The 17260-nt window shown below is 42.1% G+C and overlaps 1 protein-coding gene across 2 annotated transcripts in view; it reads left to right on the top strand.

Annotated features, from left to right (window-relative positions):
• Positions 1 to 300: 300 nt before the first annotated feature.
• Positions 301 to 17260, top strand: part of SLC17A6 (solute carrier family 17 member 6) — a 41155-nt gene continuing 24195 nt past the window's right edge. The window contains exons 1-3 of one of the 2 annotated variants that reach the window (XM_040495610.1): positions 301 to 1002; positions 3787 to 4039; positions 5575 to 5693. In XM_040495610.1, coding sequence (XP_040351544.1) covers positions 917 to 1002; positions 3787 to 4039; positions 5575 to 5693 — 458 coding nt within the window. In that variant the 5' untranslated portion in view covers positions 301 to 916. Of the gene's footprint in view, positions 1003 to 3285; positions 3389 to 3786; positions 4040 to 5574; positions 5694 to 17260 lie in introns of those variants that run through there. The other variant, XM_040495611.1, reaches the window with a different exon arrangement.

The following is a 17260-nucleotide window of genomic DNA, read 5'->3' as shown; positions in this document are numbered from 1 at the left end:
CATATTTCCACTTGGTTTCCATAGCATCCATTCCTGAAGATCCCCAGAATGGTCTTTGGTCAGGGCGACCACCCAGCTCCCCAAGAAAAGTTGGCAACCTGGCCAGCCAAAAGCAGCTTTCCCTTTTCCGGAAACTTACTCTGTCCGTGGTGCTGAACAATTGTGCCGAGACGCGCCCTGAGGAGCGCTGTCAGCCGCGCTGAAAAAATCTTCCCTGACGCTGCCCAAATCAGAACTGTGTACCTGTTATTTACTCACGTCCTCAAAGAGCAGCAAGCTTTCTCCATCTTAATTCGACACTACCGCAGAGCAGAGTTGCGCCGGCGTGATAGGAGGAGATCATAGGCAAGGAGGAAAAACTAACATCAGCATTGCTCACCTGAGACCTCAGATGCTCCCATGAGTTTGGAAGTGCTCTGCTCCCTACAGCAAAGACACCATTAAAAAAAATACTATTCTTCTGACTTTGCTTTTACACAAAGGTTCTGTGGTATTTCCGCCTTTCGTTTAAAAGCCAGAAGATTTGGCAGCAATAAGGTTTTCAAAATCGGGAATTTGCATTGTTTTTCAGTGGACTGACTTCCAGGACAAGGACTCATCTGCACCCGCCCAAATACCATGGCACTGCGTGCGCCCTTTGCCACCGGATCCTCCCCTTCCAATGAGACTTTCTGATTGTGTCTACCAACTCTCCTATTAGGAAACCCGTGGGTTGCATGCAGCTATTCTGTTGTATTCTCTTTCTCACTCCCTCCCCTCTCTCACTCACACTCTTGCTGGAGGCACACCAATACCGTTCTGCTGAGAAGAAAAAGCCCACAACTACCTTAAGCGATTAAGACAATATGCGCAACTCTCGCCTTTCATAGCGATCACTATACAAATCTGGCAAGAGCCAACACCAGTCTTTGCAAGAATGGAGTCGGTAAAACAAAGGATTTTGACCCCAGGAAAAGAGGGGCTAAAGAATTTTGCTGGAAAATCCCTTGGCCAGATCTACAGGTAAGAGAAACCCATATTTGCCTGGGCAAACCCATATTTGCCTGGGGCTCAGCATGAAAAAATCTGCAGGGCTATTTCCGTAAACCCTGCTTGCTTTGAGAGGTTGTAATATGATCGGAAAGTCTTTTTTTGTTGGTTGCTGCTATTGCTCAAGCGGGGCTGCTCTGGAAACCTGCTTATTAATTCAGGAATGTTGCACTAAATGAACCTGTGTGCTGTGTGTGTGTGTGTGTGTGTGTGTGTGTGTGGTTTTTGTTTTGGTACCTGCAGATTCTCATCCTTTCCTACCCGGGATTTACCCTCTTTACAATTGAGAAATGACCAGCACCTGTTCAAAGAATCTTTCTTTTGGTGCTCATAGAGACAACAAATTCCTTTAATGCAGACACATGAATTTAGAAAATACAACCCTCAAAGAAATCCACCAAGAAATTCCAAAGAGTAATGGCAGAAAGAAATTTAGACCTCAGCTTTAAAACAACTCAAGTAGATAATCTCCCAGTGGAATCTTCCTTCTGTGCTGAAGGAGGAAGAATCAAAATATATCAATAATTAATAGCTGAAGCATTTCCTCTACCCAAATCCAAAACAATATATATGTGCTTTAATTATTTGACTTTTCTGAGAAGTCTATGTCTTGCATGGCAAATGTCAGTGTTTATAAGAAAAAGCATAATGACTTTGAAAGTACTGGCAATGATTTAATTTTTTATCGTCCCTGTAGTCAATGTACTAATTATGCTGAAAATTTTGCAACTTTAAATTATTTTAAGAATATTATATGAGTACACTTTCCTTAATAATATGAGCAAAATCAATAAGAGAGGGCAGAAACAGAAGGATAAACGATTCCAAGAGAGCGCTAATTTTCACATTTGGGAAAATGAAGCCCTTAGAAGTGTAGAGAAAATGTACACAAAATGACCAATGCACTTCCTGATTTTCCAAATCTCTTTGGATCTGGTGGGCTTCATGTAGGCACCCCATCATGCACCTATGCGGCAATAGATACCGCAAGGGCCCTGCAGTCCCGCAGCTGCCCTGGAAAAAAGCTCTTCTTTCCCAGCTCAATTGCCATCAGGTGGGGAGTTCAGGTGCATAGTCCAACTTTGCCTATAACAGCCTAGGAAGCCAATGTAAACAAAAAAAATTGAAAAGAAAAGAAAGAAAGAAAGAAAGAAAGAAAGAAAGAAAGAAATCACATTAGTTGAATTTTTTCTCCCAGAAGAAATTGCCATGTGTTCTGACTTTGAGATTGAACTTTAAAGATACGAATTAACATAGCTGCAAAAACCTTTATGACTTATTCCCCAGGTGGTATTTTGTAAAATTTGGAAGTCTGACATTTTTTTTTTCTGGTAGCCTCAAATTGTTTGGCACTCAGCTCTCAACCTGTGCATTCTTGGAATTGATCTTAAAATTTCATTTGCTTTACTCCCATGTATGAAAATAATTGTGTGTGAATGTATCACTTAAAAGGGCACACAGAAAAATGAACTATACAGTGGATTGAAAAACATCTGCAAACTGTAAACGGAGAGGTTCTTTGTTAAAATATCGAAAGTATCCATCCCAAGAGTCCACAGTAATTGTACTGTTCACATTCATTCTCTCTCTCTCTTTTTAATAGACATTTCACAGATATATCGTGGACTAGCATAACACCCTCAGCTTTTAGCAAAACCATTCCATCACTCCCCATTCCCCTTCTCCCTTCCTCCTCCCCTCAAGGACGAAAACCTAAAAGGAACTGAATTTTAAGGGTGAAATCTTGTGAAATACTATGCAGATTAAAAAACACAAAACAAAGCAAAAATTTGAGATCTACTGTGGTGTGGGACATCTTACCAGAGTTGATTTGGGGCACGTCTGTGTATCTGGAAGTCGCATTTTACGTCTTTGGAAATGTGCCCAAGACATTTTTCGGTGTTTGTAACCGAGATAGTAATGACGCAAGATTGTTAATAATTAATTATTCATGTTCTGGCAGTAGGAAGCTTAGGTGTCGGCCATATGCTGCGGAGGCCTTTGTTTCAAACTCGAGTAACAAGGAGAAGAAAGTAAGATGTGTAACGGGAGAGTAAACGGTGAACAGGCACCCTGGGACTGGAGGAATGGGCAATAGAATGCGTGCGTGACACTCTCAGAGAGCGCTCACAAGACCTTCTCCGCGTGGGCGCCGGTCAGGAGCGGCCTTAGTCCCTGGGGGTCCCCGCGCTCAGCTAAGAGGCAGGATCGTGTGTCTTTAACCCAGAAGGTTCAACTTAGCTGGGAAGGAAGGGGTAGCGCGGGTGCAGGTCTGAGCTGGGCTGGCCTGCAGAGCACCGACCCTCGGGAAGCTAGTGGCTGGATAAAACCGACCGTCGCCGGGGGTAAAGCACTGCAGGTGGGAGAAGTCTACACGGTTGCTGACGAGGCGCCGCCCCAGTAACCCACTCCCTCCCAAACCACAGACCCTCGGAGAAAGTTAGGCCCCAATTGCCTGTGTCTGTTAATCCAACCCGCTGCGGGGTGGATCCCGAGGGAATGCGGGCTGGGTGCCACGGGCCAGACGGCATTAAAGTTGAAGAGATGCTGCGGCAGGGAGGGGGGCTAGCAGGAGGCTGGAGAGCCGGGGAGGTCCCGAAGCCTGGTGGCGCCCTAGCACCCTAACTCCTGAAGGAGTCGAGCGAGGCAGCGCCCCTCCCCGCCCCCAGCCCTGACGGGTCCTGGGAACTGGGATGGGTCGGCGTCGGGGGTGCCTAACCCGCCGCGTCCTTGCCTTTCCCCCGCTCTGCCACGCAGGGTGCTGGAGAAGAAGCAAGACACTGGGGAGACCATCGAGCTGACGGAGGATGGGAAGCCCCTGGAGGTGCCCGAGAAAAAGGCTCCACTGTGCGATTGCACCTGCTTCGGCCTGCCGCGCCGCTACATCATCGCCATCATGAGCGGCCTGGGCTTCTGCATCTCCTTCGGCATCCGCTGCAACCTGGGCGTGGCCATCGTGGACATGGTCAACAACAGCACCATCCACCGAGGGGGCAAGGTCATCAAGGAGGTGGGCAGCCGCTGGCCGTGTGGGTTCGCAAAGCCGCCTCACCTGTTTGAGCTCCATTTCCCCCCTGAAAGAGGAAGGCCTGAATGCTCGCCAGCCCCCTGCTAGCGCTTCTAGAATAGGAATAGACCGCGATAGCCGTTAAGGCCTCCCTTTTCGCTTCCGCTCTCTGGGCCTTCCTTTTCTCACCTGCAAAGTGGAAAATAGCATGTAGCTCACTAGCTTCTTGTCAAGAGTGGCTCCATACCAGAAGTTGGTGCTTACTAATGTACGCTAAATTTAAATCGAAATATTTTTCTTTCACTCGGAGAAGGAGTAAGGCAGCATATCAGTGATAATGTCTCCCTGATTTCCTCCAATTCCTGCCAAACAGTCTTAATAATAAAAATGAAACAAAACCGAAATCAGATCAACTGTGAGCATATGGGCAGTTTCCACCGAAGGGCCTTTAGGAGTTGTCCACTTAACTGGTGGAGAGAAAAGCCAAGCTCAGCAGTGCCTTGAGGTCACCGGTCATCCAGTCCGGTAATCTCCTGAAGGGTGTGTTGGGGTGATGGGTAGGGAGAGGAAGGTCAATGTCAAAGTCACTGAAACCTGTGGGTCTAGACGTCCAGTTCAGGGATCTGAGCGACCATTAACAAGGCAGAGCCGGGGTAGGGGGGAGAGAAATTCGGGAACTCACTGTGGATGCGAAGCTGTGAGCGCCGCTGGTCCCCGGGTATTCCCAGAGACCCCGCAAAGCAGATTTAGTTTCAAAATACTACTCAAAGAGACGAAAAGGATCCTCAGTTCCTCAGGAGGCATAAGCCCTCCTCCGCCTTTCCAATGCAGATACTTAAAGGTTCACCCAGGCTGGCAAGGGCGGAGTTAGGCCTTGACCTTCACACACACCCCTCTCCAGCTTTTCTGAACACCCCTGAGGAAATCCTCCTCTCCACTGACCACCCCCACCCATTCCCCAGGCTACTTCAAATCTTGCCCGCCTACGCCCATCCCCATTTTGCCTGGAGGATCCTTTCCTCTAGCTCCTCCGACCTCCTCACCTTCCATCCCAAATTCCCCACCTTCCTTCCTCAGAATTTCCCTAGTTGGATTTCATTCTGGAAGAGACCCCACTACTGCTTTAGTACTGGCTGGCATCGGCTAAACGGACCCCGGTCAGGGGGTCTCTGTCCCCAGCCAGCAAATGGAATCTCTTCCTGGGGAGTTCTAATTTTCAAAACTGGAGCCCGGAGGACTCCTCATTCATCGAGGTGATCAGATCTGGCTGACAGTAGTTGGGGGAGCAAAGCCAGGGCGTCCAGCTTCGCCATTAACTGCAATACATTTCAAACGAACACAGTTTTTCAGTTAAAAGAAGCATTTCTTCTCTATAAGAAGGTATAGATTCAATTTTATTAGAAAACGAAAATTCAGCCACCTCCAACCCCAGAATGCAGGGAGCACCCCGGGGACTGAGGGCTCCTGAGCGTGAGTCTGCAGCCCAAACACTGACTCTCCTCTTTCCCTCCACCCCGTTTCCCCTGTACCCCCCATAGAAGGCCAAATTCAACTGGGACCCAGAAACCGTGGGGATGATCCACGGTTCCTTCTTTTGGGGCTACATCATCACCCAGATTCCGGGCGGCTACATCGCGTCTCGGCTGGCAGCCAACAGGTAACGCGTCCGCAGGGCGGGGGGTAATGGGGCTGGTACCCTCACAAGGGGCATCAGAGGCTGGGGGCAGGGACCACAGCCCCGCGGGGATTGGAACTCTTGGGCGAGGTCTTCTGGTCCGCTGGCACCCCATCTCTCCGGGCTGGAACTGTTCGTGCCTCGTTCCAGAATTAGGCACCCAAGAGGATTTGGGATCGCCAGGCAGGGCCCTGGTTGCCGCTTTCTCTCTGCCCTGGCTGAGCCAGCTTTTCGCCAAATGGTCTACGTGCCTTAAGGCCTGGTAAGAGCTGAGGCCAGGCGGGGTGTGGCCGGGCCGGGACTGAGCGGCTGGGTGCACAAAGGCGAGTGTGTTGGGGGGCGTCACGTGCTGCGCTCTCGGCAGGGCGTCCCTCGGGTGCCCCGGCTCCCTGTGGTGCTGACCTCCCGGCAGGGCGCATCGAACGCCGGGCCACCGAGCCCGCCCAGATGGTGCTCTGGGTCTGAAGGATTTGTTTCTATGGAGGCAGGCGGGATTTCAGGCGCCGGGGGTGCGATTCCACCTGTTAATGAGCTCCAGCGAATAGGGGCGGGGGTGGGGAGGGCGCTCAGCTGAGTCCCGCGGCCTCCAGCAACGCAGCGGTGGCTGCAGTCGAGCTCCTAGCGCCAGCTCTGGGAATGCCGTCGGGGTCAGCTGCAGAGACACCCCAAAATATGGGGCATAAGGACTGATAAGGTTTGGGATACCAAGGAGCACAGCTGGCCACTGGAGGGTGAAAGGCAGCTTTATTTGCTTCCTTGTGTATATTAAGATGAATAAAACCAAGTGCTCCCTAAGTCTGAATTGGAAAACTGACAACGCAAGCACTCACGTTTTCAGGTATCGCTTCGTGAAGACTCCAAGTAAAGACTTCCGGTCTTTCTTCAGACCTTGTATCTATGACTTCACCTTTCTCCCTCCCCTCCAAACTCAGATTTTCTGAGGAAGAAATCTTGAACGGGGCACCTCTCCAGTCTTGATCTCTTCTTTGCTTTTGTAAACTGGTCTCTCCTCATTTCTCAGTAAAATCTCCCACGTCTCTTCTAGTGGCTTTTGTCACCTCCAATTCCATTCACCAGCTGTGACTTCCTGCCCAAGACTTTTCAGTCTGCTCCAGAGCCTAGGGAAGAATTCTTGGAAATTTATTTTAGGTTTAGGAATCCTTGGAGCAGAATTTTTGGACATTTTTTCAAAATGTCAAAAGAAGAGGGCAAAAGATTAGGAATAGTACCTTTTGAATATCATCTTTACCTTGACACCACGATGGTTAGCACTCAGACCCAACAGGAGACAAACCAGTCTTTTAAAAAAGGGATCAGTGTAAAATTAAAATCATTAACTATTTACAAAACCCAATTCTATAGATGAGATAAATCAAATTGAAGAAAATATGTCATTAAATAGTACTGGTAATGTAGTAATGAGCATGTTACATTTTTGGCTTTCATATCCCTAATGTATAATGTCTTGAATCTTTTTTTCCCCCTAAATTTTTTTTTAAACAATATAAACTTCCCAGAAAGATAATTCAAACATACATATATAAGTATTTTCACTTCAGGGAAAAAACAACCGAAAATTCACACACACACACACACACACACACACACACACACACACAAATGATACAGCAAACTCAATGTAATGTGAAGTGAAACTATATTATGACTGTGCCTTTAAGTTTTGTTTTAGAGTCAAAACCTTCAGCTTGCCAATTGTTAAAATGCTAACATTTTCCTGCCAGGAAAAAACACCAGGGATGCCCCAGCTTTCCCTGGTTGTAACACTGGGAGGTCAGTAAACAGGTTTTTCTGGTTAACAAACAAAACAAAACAAAACAAAAAACAAAAAAACAAAAAAACAAGCTCATCGCTATCATTTGTGTTATGTTTATTAAAGACTAATGCTAACTGAGGTTCTAATTGACTTGGTAGATTTTCCTTAAAGGAAACAATTGTGAACTTTAGAAGTCCTATTTGGATCTGAAATGGATATTCAAGGAAGAGAAACTTAATATTTTCAATGTCTTATGTCCTCCAAGACTGAGAAAACTAAGTTAAAATTTACTGTAAAATACTACAAACATATGGAAAATATAGAGTAACTTCCTTATCAGACCTTAGGATTTTGACATATTTGCTTCATTTAAAAAATATAACAAAACATTACAAATACAGTGGAAATTTTCTGTGAAAACAGGTCTAAAAGATATATAACATTTTCTTTTCTGATGAGAAAACTACTGTATAATAGGTAATAAAAATATATAAAAAATAAAATGTAATAAAAATCATAAATAATTTAATCACACCAAGACCCTATTGTTAATATGTTGGTAAATGTCCACGTAGTCCTATATATGCTACATGGAATTTTATTTTGGAAAAATTTTTTTTAAACATAAAATCTGAAAGACTTTTATAATTGTTTTGAAAGATGTACATTTCCTATGATGTTACCTTTTCAAAAACAGTAAAAACAACCCAGCAAGACCAGTTTTCCACCTACAGATATCATGTGCCCATTCAAATAAGCCTCTCCCTATAGATCATCTAATAGTAGAACAAGATTTTCCTTGGGGGGGTGGGTACAGGGATAGAGTCCTGTCTGTCTAGGTATAAAAGAAGCTCCCTTTGGAAAGTGTTTGTCATCACAGTCATGGGCAGGACTAGAGTAGAGGAACTGAGGTGTGTGGAGACTGCTCCTCTAGAGAGAAGAGCTCCTGGCTACTCCCCCTGGCAAATTTCTCAATGAAAAACCCACAGCAGTGATTTTGCCTCTCCATTTTGTGCTTTAAACAAAAGCAGCAACACCCTTGGTCAGAATACAGATACTTGGTCCCTTTCTGGTCAAATTTCAAGTATTCCTGTTTTCCTCCTCATTGAGAGACAAAGCCAGGGGAGTCAAGGGGAGAGAAAGGACTCTTGCATCATGTTTTCCTTTGTCTTTGTCTTAAAGGGCTATTGCATATTGTGGGCAGGAAAATTTAGTCACCTCCATGGAGGGCTTTGGGGTGAGGAAGCCAAGGAGGAATCCTTACAAAATCTGTGGTGTTTTTAGATGAGAACATACTTACTACACGGATAAAAATGCATCGGGGACAAATTCATTTTACCTTTAAACAGTCCACGACATGGTCTTGCAGTAATCCGGATAATTACAAATGTGGAATTGCTAAGGATTATTTTTTATCTTGCATATGGACTGGTGAGGAACCTAGTCAAGTACTTAACAGGAGAAACAACAGAATTCTGACCAAAGACATAACCAAAGATGGCCAGATTTACCAAAGAATATTTGGTCAATGTTATGTTTTTCATGGCCGATAATTGTCTTCACAAAGGCTATCCTTTCTGTCTAGGGGCAATATTATTTAAGCGTATTTAAAAATTTTCCCTCTCCTGCTCCTGTCCTCTTGATCTTCCAATGCTGATTTGGTTCTTTACAGAGCACTTATTGCCAGCAGTCATACTTATCTGTTTTACTTATCTGTTTTCTCCATTAAAATGTAAGCTCCATGACAGCAGGCTGTTGTGTCCATGTAGTTCTTCCTGCTATATCCCTAGCATTTCAAGAGTGCCTGGCCCATGACAGACACTTGTTGAATAAAAGTGTTTGGGATTAAAAAAATTTTTAAAGGCAGTATGGTATAGTGGTTAAGATACAGGTTCTAAGCACAAACCATGTGGGTTTAGACTCCTGAATGTACTATTTAATAACTGAATGACATAAAACATTATTCAACAACTCTGAGCTTCAGCTTATATTTCTGTAAAAGGGGATTAATCAAACTACTTACCTGATATGAGTATCATGACCGCTAAGTAAGAGAATCCGTGTAATGTTCTTAGAAGTGCCTGGCCCGAGGTAATTGTTGGCTGTTACCATTTATTATTAATAACGTCCTGACTTCAGAAGAAAATGAAAGAATAAATAATGTCTTATGGCCATTCAGTATTACTCGTGTTTAAATCTGTTTTAAGCATTAGTAATGCAAAAGTATTATTTCTATTGTGATACAATGTATCTTTTCACCTGTTAGGTTCTACCTTTAAAATTATTTTTCCATACACATTATTTACAGCTAAAATTATTGTTCACTGAAAATGCCTTACATCTCATTTGAAGAACTCTCTTAAAAGAGCTTTTCGGCCAATGGTGTAGACAGTGCTAGTAATTCAGTGCATTCAGTCTTTGAATTCTAGTCAGGCATTATCACTACACTTAGAGAAATCCATTTAAGTTTGAGGGTAGACTTCTCTGTTGATAGTTACAATTTATTTCCCCTACGCCTATCCTTTATTTAAATAGTGTCTGATTCTGGTGCAACACTGTCTTTTCAGGTATTTCCTGGGTTTCTAGCCTGACTTTTGATAAGGAAAAAAAAAAAAAAGCTCTTTAGTTGAATTAAGAAATTGAACAGTGGACTTCGGCTAACAGAAAGAGCCCATAGTAAAGCGGAATAAGGGTCATCTAATCCAATCTTCTCATTTAGAGACCAGGAAAGGAAACAGAGAATCAGGGATCACAAGATCACCAAGAGTTTGGGACTAAAACTCAGGTGTCCAGGAATGCATGACCTCAGTCTATCTTTACACTGAAATTTAACATCTCTGCCTGATACCTTGTGCTTCACCACAAAGTTCACTTTCAGCAGCAAGCTGAGCCATCTGCTCTCTCAGTGAGTGCCTACAATCTATAATGCCCCAAATCCAGGACAGAAATCCAAGAATTAGAAGGAGAAGTCTTTAGCAAGCCCAAGGGATCCGTAGATTTTGGTGGTAGGAAAAACATACTGTATTTGTGTGTGTGTGTGTGTGTGTGTGTGTGTGTGTGTACGGATTCCCGAATCCATATGAATGATTCTATTCTTTTCTGTGCAAAAGACAAAACCCAAACTTGGTTACGACTTAAAAAAACGACTTGTGATTGTCTATAGCAGAAAGCAGTATTTAGAACTTTTTCTCCCTACCTAGCCCTTTGGCAGTGTGGGCTCCTGCAAGATTATAGAGGTTTGAGCATGACTGGGGGTGGGGGGAGAGGTGGGGTACTTTAGACCTTTTGTCTGCAAAAAAGAAGGGATTTTTCCTTGGGATTTTGACTGATACAACTTAATTCATACCAAAAGAGAGAGTGGTTTATACTGAAAAAATCTACAAATTCAAATGCATGGATTTAAAAACTGTTACCTAATGTTGAATCTGCAATTATAAAAACGAAATCTGGTATACTTTAGGTAAATATTCTGACTGGCCTGATTCTGAAAAATTCTCATGTGGGAGGGATTTTCAGAAAAAGAGGAGTGAAGATATTTTAAACTCAACATCTTCATGTTTTAAGCCCAGAAAGGAACAATTTACAGGTGTTATTCTTTTTCTTTCACAGTAATAAAACACTGAACATGTACTTTATTTACTGGAATAAGCATTGGAAATGAATTCTTAAGCATCATTACCAAGCACATATACAAACGTTCTCTGTCTACCTATCATCCATCACCATTTTTTCTTCTCTACTTACCTGTCCATTGCTACCTCTATTGCAAGCAGGGGTTCATGAACCCTTCCAGTGAGAAACATTTGCAAATTCCTTTTGTGTAAGAAAATAATTCAGACTATGAACATAAAGCTGCTGCAAGAAACCACCATCCTACTGCGGTGGAAATGGTTTATCATCATCCAGTCCTTTAGGGCCAGAGGTGACTCTATTTCACTCATTTAGCAGCCTATCAAGCATCTCGCCACCTTCCTATTGTGGGTTCTCTAGGTTTGTGTCTGGGACAACACGGAAGAGACCTTCCTTTTTCTGACAAAAGAAAATACCCTTTGCACAAGACAAATAGACGGATTGAGAGGGGGAGGGGTCCCTAAGGGCTTGCACGTGGTTTGCTGGCTTGAGCTTCTCTTTCCTTCTATTCTCTCCTCTCACCCTTTCTAGCTCTGGCTTCCCCTGAGGCTGCCACATCCAACCTACTGCAGTGCAGAGGCAGCCTCTAGAGGGGAGGGACGTGATTTTGAGAGAGGAGAGAGTCAGGTGGGCAGCTGGTAGAATGATTCTCCCGCTGCCATATGCCACTGTTGGGGCTGTCTCATTTCTCTGTCATGAGTGATGAAGTCATTTTTACAACTTAATGATGTACCAAGGGACCCAGAGGGCTGGCTTGTGCTTGTGTATTCCTTTTTAAATATGGGACCGGGGCATCAGATGTGACAGAGGGAGGCGCCTGAGCCCTGATTTGATTATATTAAATAGATTAAACAGCCTGAATCAGTCTATTCTTACAGACCCTCTAGGAAAGGATTAGTGCCACACCTGGGGTGAGGAACACTAGTTCCCTGTTAAGGGACAAGCCACTGCCCAAATGGAAATGGATTGATTGATTCCGGGAAAATGGATAGCATCTGTAGGAGTGACAGGTCACCAGTGTTCCTGTCATCTCTTCCAGGAAACTCCTTGTGGGGTGGGCTCGGTAGGTGAGGGTGTTTGTGGCTGGAGGGCAGAGAGAATAATATGACTGAGGATTTCACAGCTAACTCACTCTGGACCACACTGAATGTTAATCATCAGACAACGGGTGATGCACGTTTTCAGCAAATGCATTTGCTTTTCCAAACATTTCTGTATCGGGGTACTATATGCTTTTCAATTTGGGGAATCTGTTTAGTAATGCAGAGCCTCCTACCACACATACATACACACATGTATGTGCTCACTTGTGCACACACATGTTTGCACACACACCAGTGTTCTTAAAATTATTCTGTGTGAGAGAATATGATCATTTCACACTGGAAGACAAAGAAATGTGTGTGTGTGTGTGTGTGTGTGTGTGTGTGTGTGTATGTATGTGTTGTAACAAGTAGAGGAAAAACAAGTAGAAATTAGGTTTTAACTTGAAAATAGGCAAATTAAATTCATTTTAGTGTGTCATTTGCTGCAGGGGAAATCGTGAGGAAAACAACAATTTTAAGTAGCTTTCAAGTAGTTTATCATTTTTAAAAGCAATCTTATTTTTTTAATGTTTATTTATTTTTGAAAGAGAGAGACAGAGAGAGGCAGAGCACGAGTGGGGGAGGAGCAGAGAGAGAGGAAGACACAGAATGCCAAACAGGCTCCAGGCTCTGAGCTGTCAGCACAGAGCCCAATGCGGGGCTCCAACTCACAAACCATGAGATCATGACCTGAGCCGAAGCTGGACGCTCAACCGACTGAGCCACCCAGACGCCCCTAAAACCAATGTTAATAAGCAAATGGCCCTTATTTTATTTCACAGAGGTTATAAAGATGTTCTGTGAGAAATGGAGAGCACCCATCAGTTTCTAATCTTGTTCTTAAGGCATTGAAATGTTCAGGTTTTTCATTTCTTTGCCTTTTTTTTCTTGGCCCAGTTACTGACGCCCATCTCTGACTTATATTCACACTTGAGTGGGTTTTTCAGGTAGGACTTTAACTGTCCATTATAAGGAGAAGGACTTTAGGCAAAATGAAATATGCTAGTTGAGATCCAGCCTACTGTTTGGAATTTAAAGTTTGGCAATACTTATCTACCTAATAACTCTATGGCTTGATTATTTGTTAAGTGAAATAAATGGTTTAGTTTATTGCAGAAAATTTTTTTGTAATTTGCCAGAATTTTCAATGATGATTTAGTTTTTAGGTGTAGTACTGACATGAATATATTGCCTGAGATTATATATATTGATATAGATACTACGTGATATTCTATAGAACCTAGATTTATAATTCAGAAAGTAAAATAATATATTAAACATGGAAAATGTTTATTTGGGGAAATTTATTTCTATAAATTGTTTTTTTGATGTGAAGTATAATATTTACTTGCCTATACATTATTCACCTTTACTTGGAATAAATGGTGCATCAGACCTTAAGTGAATTTCTTGACTGACATGGATTATAAAGCAAACAACAAAACAAAACAAACCTGACAATATAAATGAGAAATCAGCTTACTTTTACAAATGTGTAATTGGTTACCTATATTGAATAGAGTCTTACATTTCTATTCTATAACTGCCATTCGTTAAAACATTCTCAAATAAACTTCATTACTATTCGATGTCATTAAATTTAGCACTTAACCTATTGAGAAACATTGAAAATGTCCCTGAAAAAACCCACAATGAAATTTCAAAAGACAAAAAAAATTGTAAAAATGAACCTGGAAAGCAGCATAGGCCTACTGAGGTCAAGCAGTAACACGATTGCTTAATTTATATGATGGAGTAGAGGACAGCCTTCTCCTTCCCTGTAAAGAGAGTCTAGAAATCTAGCTTTTAGATTAATGTGGGGAAAAATAAAACCAGCCCAACTGAATGGAAATATGGAAGAGACACTCTAACCATGTACAATGGACAAGCCTGAGTGAATATCAGAAAAGCTTTTCCATCAATGTGAAGTAGATCATTCAGGGATAAAGTTTCAACCTCTCCCTAAATAGTACATTTGTATTGGGGTAGGAAGAGAGAGGATATGAGTTATTAATTGTTTTTGTAATTGCCTTAGTTCCCCATTTCAGGAGGCAGATGAAATTGAAATTGAATAGAATACTAAATACATGTGTCACTAAACTTTTTATATACATGATCTTTCTTCCTCATAGAGACTCTGGAAGGCAGACATTCTTAACACTTGTTTTACGGGTGAGAGGACTGAACACAAAATAGCTATTATTTCCTCAAATATTACTAGCTGGTAAGAGGAAGAGCTGGGGTATCAACCCCAGTATGTCTAATTTCAAAGGATGTGCTGCTTTTCTAAACACATTTCTCCTGTTAAATACCTTTGCCGTGTGTTCCTTAAAACATTTTTTTTAACAGTGTCTTAAAAATTTTCACTGTATTACTTAGTGCTGGGCTAGGTCCATAGGAAAGAACATGGCTGTGGAATAATTTAAAGCTTTTTTTTTTTTTTTTTTTTTTTTTGCATGAGTTTGGTTTTTACACAAGTCTTCTAATCAGAGGGTAAATCTGGAAAGCCTATTATGGTGGAAACTGCTTTCAGTGCAGCAGTACTATGAGATGCAATTATGTGTCAAAGTTGAAACCAGTGCTAGAAATCATGAAACTCACATGAATATTACGTGTATAGATTTCCTTCTGTTGAGATACCAAAAATATATTCAATGCTTATGTTTGTTCTTGGAACATCAAGCCAAACAAACCAATGATTATCAAGCACCATACAATATACACGACTATATTAAATATTGAAAAATGGTAGGATTCTTCAGGAGGACAATATGTCATCTCTGAAACATCACCATCTAATTTAGTTATGAAAGCAGAGCTTTAGAAAGAGTGGTTTCAAAGGCTGATGAGGATGCTGTAATAAATAAAGTATAATGCCAGTTGGTTTCAGGAGATTCTACAGTGTTGTTTAGAAGACTTAAGGATGAGGCCAGGCTGGGCCACATACTTGAACTCAGCAACTATCTCAAGTGAGGATTTATCCACAGGAATACTCTAAATTCTAGTCCATAGCTGCCATCCTACAGTTATTCTGTGAGAGTAACTCAGCTTCCTAGGATTATTAAGATACCAAGAACAGCAGTTCATTCCTACTAAAAGCTCAAGAACATACAAATGGTCAATTGATTGAAAAGGATATTGGGATAACAAAGGTTCAAAGAAGAATCTGTTATCACACACATCTCAGGAAGGGAAGTTATCATTGCCTTCTCTTTACAGTCTTTCTACAAAAGTAACTGAATTGTTACTTCTTAAGAGCATGTTATCTACAAAGCATTCTGCTAGCATCATAGGGGTTGAAGAAGTGAGATAAGGACACTGACTGTGTTCCTCAAGAGACACAAATAATGCAGGGGGTAAGGGAACATGTGATCTCTTGAGTTAAGTCTTATAAAAGCAATCTACAGTGCTTGAGAAATATCTGAGAGGAAATTAGCTGAAAAAAGAGGTGTGTGTGTGTGTGTGTGTGTGCGCGCGCGCTCGCGTTGGGTGGTTACTAGGGATAGGGTGGAGGGATACTAAGACAGGTATAATTCATTTAGACAATGCTGTGCATTAAAAAAATGTTTTGTTTCCTGACAGATATTTTAGATGGACTACTGAGGCACAGAATGAGAGGCTGATGCAGTTCAATCAATTCTGTATGTCTTCAGAAGGGGAGAGGGAATTTTCAGTATATGTCTTCATACACTTTAAGCTGCTAGAATTTCAAGATGACACGGAACAACTCTGGGTCCGTTGTTATAGAAATAATACTATTTAACTAGGGCAAAAACATTCTGGAAAAAAAAGGCAAAGAATAGCAATTCTCTGGAAACTCTATTGAATGTTGGGAAATTCCTGTGTAATGATAGATGATATTTATAAACCGTACACATGCTATGAACCAGGCACTGTCCTCTTTCATAATTGACTTATCTACTCTCCATGATAGTCCTTTGAAGTGTGAAAACTTATTATTTCCATTTTACAAATGCAAAAAGTAAGGCTTAGAGAATTTAAGTAATAACTTGTCCAAAGTTATAGCTAGAAAGAAATTAGAGTTGGAATTTGAAATCACACACCGTAACTGCAGCTTTTATTCTTAGTATTATGTTGTGCTGTTTTTATGTCCCCAAGAAAAATATGGCAGTTGCTCAGTCAATTTGGTCAGTGAGGGCAGTCAAAATTAGGCCAGAGAACCTCACTTTTGGTCTTGATCCCACCATCAAATTACAATTTATATTTTGTAAGTGATATCATTTCTATCTGCAGGTGTTTCCATTCCATTCTTGCCACTCCCCTCTGTCGTCAAAGGCAACCCCCCCCTTTTCTACCTATGTCTACCTCTGTCCATTTTAAGCCTGTCCCCCCACCTCTGCCCCAGATGTGTCCTTTTTGTGATGTCTTCGGGGAATAGCTAGCATAGTCCTGCTAAACCAAAGACTCTCAAGACAGGAAAAGTAACATCAACATCACCTGGGAACTAGTTAGAAATGCAAATTCTCAGGACCCACATGTACCTACTGAACCAGAAGCTGTGGCACCCAGCAATCTGTGTTTTAACAAGCCATCTAAGGTGATGATCATGAATGATGAAATCTGAAAATCACTATTTTATACTCTGGAACTTGTATTCCATACTTACTTCTATTTCTTCCATTTCTCTGTTAAAACCTAGACTTTGCTCATAGGAAGACAAAACCCTCTCTAAATAAGCTTCTCAATTGAATGACTTTGGAAAATAGGACAGGAGTAGAATCCTTTTTTCCTCCTCACGGCTGCTATCATCCGTTATTCAGCAAGTTTTTGTCCTTCAAAGTTGTTGTTATTCTATCTGGTGCTGCCAGAACAGTGTAAGTATTAGTTATGCTGCTGTTAGAGTAGGTAGAACTTAGCAGTTAAGTATCTAGGATCTACAACCAGACTGAGTAAATATAAACCATAATTCTCCGCTTATATCTATGTGACTGTAGCAAGTTCTTTAAACTCACTTGCATGTAGTTATTCTATTGTGAAATAAGGATAGCGGTGGCAGCTTTCTGATATTATTGTTAGCTTAAAATGAGAATCTAGAACAC

The sequence above is a fragment of the Herpailurus yagouaroundi genome, unplaced genomic scaffold (assembly GCF_014898765.1).
Source record: "Herpailurus yagouaroundi ecotype Mexico unplaced genomic scaffold, PumYag 187, whole genome shotgun sequence".
Classification (NCBI taxonomy): domain Eukaryota; kingdom Metazoa; phylum Chordata; class Mammalia; order Carnivora; family Felidae; genus Herpailurus; species Herpailurus yagouaroundi.
Note: the sequence above shows the minus strand (reverse complement) of the source record. Positions and strands in the feature narration are given on the sequence as shown.